The 9,147-nt window shown below is 33.2% G+C and overlaps 2 protein-coding genes across 2 annotated transcripts in view; one reads left to right on the top strand and one right to left on the bottom strand.

Annotated features, from left to right (window-relative positions):
* Positions 1-2,987, bottom strand: part of LOC133195781 (myotubularin-related protein 14-like) — a 12,520-nt gene extending 9,533 nt beyond the window's left edge. The window contains exons 1-3 of the mRNA XM_061331719.1: positions 2,779-2,987; positions 2,435-2,491; positions 2,033-2,142 (exon numbers count right to left, since the gene is read on the bottom strand). Coding sequence (XP_061187703.1) covers positions 2,033-2,142; positions 2,435-2,491; positions 2,779-2,880 — 269 coding nt within the window. The 5' untranslated portion in view covers positions 2,881-2,987. The remainder of the gene's footprint in view (positions 1-2,032; positions 2,143-2,434; positions 2,492-2,778) is intronic.
* Positions 2,988-3,049: 62 nt separating this feature from the next.
* LOC133195780 (mitochondrial tRNA-specific 2-thiouridylase 1-like) lies at positions 3,050-8,621 on the top strand. The gene is made up of 8 exons (XM_061331718.1): positions 3,050-3,177; positions 3,872-4,037; positions 4,219-4,403; positions 5,902-6,074; positions 6,205-6,258; positions 6,963-7,029; positions 7,555-7,661; positions 7,922-8,621. The coding sequence occupies exons 1-8, from the start codon at positions 3,078-3,080 to the stop codon at positions 8,264-8,266; spliced, it is 1,197 nt and encodes a 398-aa protein (XP_061187702.1). The 5' UTR covers positions 3,050-3,077; the 3' UTR covers positions 8,267-8,621.
* The last annotated feature ends 526 nt before the right edge of the window (positions 8,622-9,147 follow it).

Here is a 9,147-nt window from a genome sequence, read left to right as displayed (position 1 = left end):
TGGATAATGTGACTTATTGTATTTGTCAGCTAAATCAACAACTGACACGTTATTAGTTGTTTCTGAGTTTAGCCTTAGAAGTTTCAATATCAATTTCTATGAACATCAGAAACATTAATATTTATTTTTAACAATTTCTTATTAAATATCTGATACTAATACCTTAATTACCAAACTTATAATTATGTATCATATCCTTTAAAAAAAACCTACTTATCAAAACCAAGTTTTAAAAAAAGAGTCCATCTGTGTGGATCCATTTTTATAAAACAATCCACATCTCCTGTCAGCTCCCTATATATACATGTATATATATGACTTCAATGTATAAAAATACACCAGAATCAGGAACATCATACATGAAGCATATCATTTTACTTTCATAAGAAATCATATCCTTGTGATCAAAGGAATACATATTTATCTGAATCATGTTAGTAATAATTTTACAAAAAAAGAAAGTAAAAAATGAATGTCAGAAGTTTTAATACGTGTAGGTATCAGAAGAATTCAAGTTTTACAGATAAGCCCACTTTGGAGTAAGTAATATGTCTGGGGATACTTGTACACTCAGTTGATAGAGTCTAACAAAACCAGTGAATGAGAATCACTGCTGGGAAATTTTTATCAATCTGAAAATTCTCTAAAAAACACTTCAGTATATCAAAGACAATTCTGTAGAACATGATTATAGCAAATATGCTTATTATAATAATGAATTAATGCTTATAACGAAGTGTTTTCATTCCCCATGACTTTAAAACGTATTGTGGTCTAATGGATATAATGAATTAAATTTGTTCATCTATGGCACTTCCCTACTGTAGATAATGCAGAAATGGCATTATACCCTGTATCTCCAGAGACATAAAAAGAATAAAAAATGCATCAAAATAACATCATGCAGTCATTATACACAAGTCTAATACAGATCATTCAATGAGAAATAATGGAAGTCCTCTGGAATTCTTGGTACTTGCAGCCAGATACATTTCTGCATAGATTTCTGATAGGATATGAAAATTTCTCAACACATGGACTTATATCATTGATTGATTATTGAGGGAATTTCATTTATTTTTTAGTATTAAAAATTTATTAGCACATGTACTCATTTTCCACATTTGGATAACTATCATTGCCAATACTTCTGATATAAAAAAGGGATCTATTATATTTTGACAATTGAAGGAAGTGTTGATTTGTCGTATAAGCCATTATGAAAACATCAAATTTCCACACATACACAACTTAACCATCCTAATGAAGGAATGCTGCATTTGGGATATGTATAAAAATTTCAGAGCTTAAAAACTGCACTTTATCACAATCCAAAAGGCACTTTCAATTCTTTTTATCATTATTACTGGTGGAAGCACAGAACAAAAGTGTAATTAAGTTATATTCTACTCAGCAAATAATATTTTGCTATATTTTGATTTAATCTATACAATGTACATAATAATTATGATTATATAGTCTATCTATAATCACTATATATCTATGCAGAACCAGATAGTTTATAAATCTGTATATTTCCTGGTTTTGAAGGTATATTAACCAGAGGGACAATGTGTGTGCAGTGATGACTGTGACATCACAAATGATATGTCAAATAACATAGCCAGTAAGCAATGGCTGCAGGGACAGTTAAGAGTCAGTTAAGCAACTTCTCAGGAAAAATGTTTTGCTTACAGTCTATCAGAGGATGGTTATTACACATACTGAAGGAAAACGATGTCTTATGTACTAGAAAAGAAAAATTCAAACACTAATATACCTTGTAAACTGGAATTTTGAACCTAATATCTGTGACAGCAGTTTTTCTCATGAAAATACATTGTATTTTCATTTTGCAGCCATCAGTGTCTCTTCTGTTTTTCCAAAACCAGATGTAATACCACAGTTATGGACTTTTTAGGTGGTCAATATCAATCATATTAACCAACCACCTAATATGTCAATTATTGTATATTATTTCACATACTAATGCCTATGGACTACGGAATGAACTTTCTGCTACATTACTTACTCGTCGTATCTTTTCTTATTGTTTCTTTCATCTTCTGACAGTTGGTACTCCAGAAAAACAACTTTACTAGGATAATGACCACACAGCTCACCACTAAAATTTTTAATTACCTGTAAATCAGAATGAATAACGTTTTATACTTAATGTGAACACCCATGATAGGTAATATTTTTAAGAGCACCTTGTACTTGCATTATGTAACTATAAAGCAATTTGTATATATATAATTACTATATAAAGAAACTTAAGCAAAAACTGAATTAAGCTGAATTTGACTGAATGCTGGGAGGTACTTAACTTGTCTAACACTTGAATATTAAATAATACTTATAGCTACAACTGTATGATCCTACGAACTGATGAATAATGTTTGTTAACAAATAATATAAACTCAATTATTACCGAATATCGATAGTCCTTTGAAAATAAAACAAGGCATCTTTCCATGATGAACTCACCCTGTAAAATAAATTATTAATATAAAAAGACAAAACAAAAACAACACAAAAATATAATATTAGTAGATGACAACTACACGTGTACAAGTTCTCAGCAAATTATCCATTTGAATTGTTGAAATTGTACTTTTATCAAAATCATTTTATCAAAACCATACTTCATAGGCCATTTTATTATATGTCATATCACCGTAATTTTAGGGTCCTCTAGGAGACACCAGTCCTGACTTTTGAATGCGAATTGAATCAGGAACATACATCAGATATATCAAAGAAATATAAAAATACCTCAATGTCGCCATCTTTCACTTTATGCGCGGTTTTCACACAGTGTTCTAATAGATTATGAATATCCTCTGGTTTAATTTCGTCTGAAGACGGCACACTCATTCTTAAAAGACTTTTACACTCCGAAATCTTTACGAAAGCGTGTTTGTTATTGACAGGTCCTCCATGTTGCAACGATCACACGACTGTAAACTGGTGAAAGAGCACCAGATAACACAAAAGAGTTCCGCACAACGGAGATAACTTCGTCTGCTTGTCGGCCTAGGAAAACGAAAGGACAGACCGCGAAGTATCAACTCATGAATAAAATGACTGTGGTAAATTCGTTGAAAAGAGTTGTTTGTGGTATTTCTGGAGGAGTTGACAGTGCCGTGTCAGCATACATACTTAAACAGAAAGGCATGTATGGATATTTTGTTGATAAATCCATAGCACATCATCCACTTGTACTACTAGCATTAATGATGAGGCCCATGAAACTATAGCTGAAAAAAATTAAACCTCAGCCTGATATTGTGCAACTGATATGACACGTACATTATGAAAATTCACACTTAATTTATTAATCTTAACATTTTATTTAACTGGCCGGGATAAAATGCAATGGACCTGTGAAACCAAGATTAGAACCTGGGCCCTCTGAATCACTTAGTTAGGTGCTCTACCAGCTTCATCCACCAGCGATCCAACCCGACTGACCACCACATTCCTCCCTCCTTAAAGGTTTTTCCCGGCCTCTAAGACACCAACCCAGGCTCTTCTTTAGATCTAGTTAGAATAATCTAACGATAGAACGTTCTATCTAGCTCTTCTTTGGCAGATCTTTCACCTTGTCATTTCTAGGGCATGGCATGGCACGGCACAGCACCAAATATAACTGGTGAGGAGAAAAATGCAATGGACCAAACCTTTATTAGAACCTGGAGCCCCTGAATCACTAGTCAGATGTTCCAACCAACTGAGCTATGTGGCCACCGGCAATCAAACCGGCCTCAGATTGCCACATTAAATTTTATTTGTAAAATTTGCAGTAGATATAAACTGATATAGATAAATGGATTGCAGTGATTTATATAATTTTTATCTTTGATAGGTTATGAAGTAATAGGGCTGTTTATGAAAAACTGGGATGAGAAAGATGAAAGTGGACAGTGTTCCTCAGACTGTGACAAAGATGATGCCAAGTTTGTTTGTCAACATATTGGGATCCCATTCCATGAAGTGAATTTTGTTAAAGAATATTGGAATGACGTTTTTAGGTACAGAGAGTGAACGGTTAATCTAATTGTTTCCAGTATTTACACTAGTGAGACATACATGTATGCTTCAACATTATAATTTCTATTAAAGCTTAGAATTTTTTAAAGTACTTGTATCTGTTTAAATTGAAATATTTCATAATTATGTACATTGAAGTAGGGTTTGATTTCTTCTTTCAAGTCCATTCCTTAGAGAATACCAAAGTGGCAGTGTGCCAAATCCTGATATTGTGTGTAACAGACTGATCAAGTTTGGTGTGTTTCTGAGGTATGCCCAGACACAGTTCTCTGCTGATGCTATTGCCACTGGACATTATGCTAGGACTTCAGTGGGAGAAAATCTATCATCAAGAGATTCTAATCATGGTACTAAAATACTGAATATGAATGTAATTAGGGCCCCGCAAGGATTTGCGGGTGCCCTATAGTAATCACTCTGTCTGTCTGTCCGTCTGTCTGTCCGTCTGTCATTCTTCCGTCCACAAATTTTCTGTTTTTTTCTAATAACTTTTTTTGTAGTTGACCAATTAAGTTCAAATTTGGTATGTTGGTTGAAGAGGCAGTAAGACATATTTTGATGCTAAGTGGTTCTCTATGTCATCCAGTTTGGAGCTGGGGTGGTGGGGTAGATTCCTTAACTTTACATTAGAATGAATGCCAGGGCAAAGAGAGATAACTGCTGAGAATGTCCCAATTGTAAACTATGAAAGCTGCAACTAGTCCCATGGGATTAATTAACTTTCCTCTTGAAGAGAATCCAAAGCATTATCTGTTTCTGTCAAATTGAGATTAATTAACACCTCTGTCTGCAAATGAAGTTTGTTTTGAAGTTAAGGTCAATTCTGAATGATGTTTACATTCTCTGAAATGTGGATTTAAATAATGTTCATACTTTATATTGGTAAAATATACAATGAGTTATGATTTTATTGAATTCTAAAAACAAGATATACATAAAGATATGTTTTTTATTTTTTTGTTTTTATTTATTTATTTTATTTATTTATTCATTTTTTTTTGGCTGCCGTATGTAAATTCAAGAATACTATTAATTTTAATGGGTAGTCCAATAATAAACTCATTCTATCATTACTGAAAGAGTTCTTATTGTAAACTTGGAAGAAAAGGATAAGAGAGCAGTACAATTAATCCCTTGGGATTAATTATCTTGTCTTGGGCAGAAAATTTTCCAGGCTTATCTTTATTTGTCACTTTAAGATAAATTAACCTTTGTCTGCAACTGATGTTTGTTTTGAAGTTAAGGTCAAGACTTAGTGATATTTGAAAACACATGCTTTATTCTTGTTTGAATATACATTTAATTGAGTTATTATAGATATGATGTTTTTTACTGCCTTATGTAAATACAGGGATACTCTTTACAGGTTGTTGGATATTTAGGAATTATCTTGAAATTTTATAAATAAACTTGTTATTGCATATTCTTCATATATTTTTAAATTTTTCTAATCAATTAAAATAAGCTGCACTCTTATATTTCTACCCCTCGGCGGGGCCCTTGCTGAGTGGTCAGTTTTCTAGTTTACATAAAATTTCTTCAGTGTTCATTGATGTATTTAAAAGATTTTAAGCTCCAGAGATGAAAGCCATAGTCTTTGAATGAAGTTTGATATATGATATAGCAGTATTTTAACTGTGGATTGCAAGGGCTCGATATATGTATGTGTATTCCTGTTTCTTAATTAAATTTCCAAATGTTTATCTCATACTGACAAAGGAGAAAGAGGTAATAATCAAGGTTATTTCATGATCATTAGTACTGCAGGTAAAATTAGAGTTCTGTTTACTGTATTTTGATGTCCCTTGCAATATTAAAATATATAATGTTATGCTTCTCTGTCAGGTGTGAAGTTATTAAAAGCTATAGATTCTTGGAAGGATCAGACATTTTTCCTGTCACAGATACCCCAGCAGGCTTTACAGAAAGCACTATTTCCACTGGGAGGTTTTCTGAAATCAGAGGTCAAACAGATTGCTACAGAAATAGGTCTACAGAAGATTGCTAGGAAAAAAGAGGTCAGCCTCTCAGCAAGTCATGTGTTTGTATCTTTTACTGTATAAAGTCTGAGGAGGAAACTACCAAACTGCTTCCACACTTCAAGAATATTGATTTAAGGAAATAATTGGTATTTTTTCTATATTTCAGAGTATGGGTATTTGTTTTGTTGGCAAAAGAAAATTTCCTTCATTTATAGGAGAGGTAAGATTTGGTGAAAAAAGGGGAGGACATATATCATGTATATCTTTTCATTGCGTGCCTTCCACTGTCCTGCTTTGGTTTCCATGCAATTTCTAACTTCAGAAGGGTGTGAGTAAGGATGTTCATACATTGTAGTATTTGCACCTTGGATGTGTCTGATGAAAAGCCTTCATTGGATTATTTTAGGGTCACAGAATCAAAGGGCATAGCTTTTTATTAATAATACATGTTGGTTTCTGTGCATGCAGTTATTGTGAAGTTTTTAGGTTGGCTTGTTCATATTTGCATCATTTGCATCATAGATGGATAAGAAGAAGAAATGTCTTAGGATTGCTTTTGAGTCATTTGGTCAAAGGACAAAGCTTTTGATGTTAAAAATAGATTTAGTTTTGACTTCTATGCAGTATGTGACATGAGGAGGATTTAAGATGGGAATAGGGATGTTTAAATCTGCATCATGTGTTACAACAGTTGTTCAGAGTATGTACATTTAAATGCTAAAAATAAACAAGATTTTGCATAGAGCAGATGGGCTTGTAGTCTATGCCATCTATAGATACAATTATATTATCTTTTAGCCAAAAAGCAAAATGTCATTTATTAGATAAACTTTATATTAAAATACTTAATCGATTGCAGACTCTCAAATAAAAGTTTAAGGAAATTATAATGGTTTTATTACTTTAATTTATCGTAACTTTCAGTACATTGAGCCAAGACCAGGCAATATTATCAATGTAGAGACTGGAGAAGTGGTGGGGACTCACCATGGTAAGTGTATACATTATACAAAGTAATACAAGATAAAACACTAGTAATATACAGTGTAACAAAACAATTAGGGAAGATATATATTAGTAATAACCTTGATGTATAGTGAAAAATTATTTACTACATAGTTAAATTATCTGCCACTTGATCAGCCCTTTCAGTAATTGAAAGACCATTGTGCGATTTTATATTGCCGATTAATGCTCTTTTCTGAATCAAATTTTGAGGAAATACAAGCTAAATCTATTTTTCTGTTAATTTTCTTTCAAAAATACAAGAAATTTCATCATTTGATATCGGAATCCGTTCCAAATTCCTGGTTATGTATGCTTATTTTTTGTCTAAGAACATCTGATGGTATTGTGATTATATCGGAAAATTATCAGTGGGAAAGGTACATTGTAAGATTCATGTACATGTACGTTGCGTATGACCTTAATATGGTTCTAGAGTAATGTGTTCTCAGTACATAAATAATATTCATGCGTTCATTACTTCAGTGATTTAATTTGTTTTTTACTGCAGGCATTCACAAGTACACTCTGGGACAGAGGCTTATTCATGTTAACCATGGTCGCTTTGGAAAATGTTTTATTGTTGATAAGGACAGCCTTACTCAGGATATAATCATTGTAAGACTTTCATTATAACACACTGATATTGAGGAAACTTAACCATATTAACAACAGTAGAAGACTAAACTTCCTATGATAAGTTTATACTGATAACAACTGGTGTCTAGTGCCTGTCTTTTTTTTTCTAACGGTCCCAAATTTATATATTTAAAAATTGTTATATAAATAAAGTTCAAAGTTTGTAAAGTCATGGAGTTAGAATTATTCCTGTCAAATATGATGGATTTTACTGAAAATTTATTTGGTTTTCTCCTTAGGCCCCAGGAACCAATCACCCAGCATTATTTAATCAGGAGTTCTATACAACATTACCTTATTGGATACACAAAGAACCGATTGGTTTTAGTGAAGGTAAGGACTGTGTTCTAGAGTGTCGATTCCAGCGGACATATCTTCCTGTTACCTGTATAGTAACCAGGTGTGATGAAGACCAAGTAAAAGTGATACTGAGAGAACCCATGCGTGCCATCACCCCGGGACAGTACGCAGTGTTTTACCACGGGGAGGAGTGTCTAGGGAGTGGGGTCATTAACAGGAGGGGCCCATCCCTATATCAGCTTCAACAAAACCAGGAAAGGAAACAAAATCTTAAAGTTTCATAATGTTGGATCAGATTAGAATAAGCTTTTTTATGTATTTGCAGCAGATTACTTTCTATTATTTGACATATCTTTATCTAATGCTTCAAGGCTATTTGAACATGCTCTGTGACATTTTCAATGTAGCTACTGAAGCAGTATAAAACAAGGAAAGACATTTAGATGTTGAATAGGGACCACCTACAAATTCAGTGTAAACTTTTTGGTATTTTTTGATGCAGTATTTACTCTGCCCCAAATAGATGATAATTTTTTATTTTAGTGGAAAGTCAGATTGTCCAATGAACAGTATTCTAAATCCAAAACAAAAGCCATCTATTAGAATTATTTGTAAGTTGGGTTTGTAATTTGCTGTGGGTTTGGTACCCAGCTGTCTTGGACCAAAGGTCTAGAATTAGCAGTGCTTTCCCACACAACAGACGTGAGTGGGGGCATGAGTTTTGTTGAATTTGTATCTGTGCTTTCTCAGAAAGGGCTTGCGATATCAGTCAATGCCTTCATGATGGTGTCCTGAAACAGTTCGGCATTTTAAGTGTCCCACTGACAGACAATAAGGTCCCATTGCTTCCATCATCAAATTTTCTCATAGTAGCTAATTTCTCCTTGGTCTCCATAGGAATCAGCAATTTCTGGACAATCACTTACAAAGACTCTGACCTGCTGTCTCTGGTATAGTTATTTCCTGCAAAAAAAGTGGAATGGGCTGTTCATTTGCAGGTATGGAATTCCCTCATGTACTGGTAAAAGTATATACTCAATGAGTATATACTTTCACTGGCAATCTAAAATCAGTATACACTCTACTCAGGCTTTATATGTTTGGATCTAAATATTGTCACATTGGCTTTTTAATCTTCACTGTTCTTGAAATTGTGGGATCCACT

The sequence above is a fragment of the Saccostrea echinata genome, unplaced genomic scaffold (genome assembly GCF_033153115.1).
Source record: "Saccostrea echinata isolate AGI-Se365-2 ecotype Australia unplaced genomic scaffold, CSIRO_AGI_Sech_v1 ptg000029l, whole genome shotgun sequence".
NCBI lineage: Eukaryota > Metazoa > Mollusca > Bivalvia > Ostreida > Ostreidae > Saccostrea > Saccostrea echinata.
Note: the sequence above shows the minus strand (reverse complement) of the source record. Positions and strands in the feature narration are given on the sequence as shown.

What these genes read in the sequence shown, in the direction of transcription:
- LOC133195780 (XM_061331718.1), top strand. Translation starts at nt 3,078, where the DNA reads ATGAATAAAATGACTGTGGTAAATTCGTTGAAAAGAGTTGTTTGTGGT. An exon ending in AGATTGCTAGGAAAAAAGAG is followed by an intron (nt 6,075 to 6,204) that starts GTCAGCCTCTCA and finishes TCTATATTTCAG; the next exon opens with AGTATGGGTATTTGTTTTGT. An exon ending in TTCCTTCATTTATAGGAGAG is followed by an intron (nt 6,259 to 6,962) that starts GTAAGATTTGGT and finishes CGTAACTTTCAG; the next exon opens with TACATTGAGCCAAGACCAGG.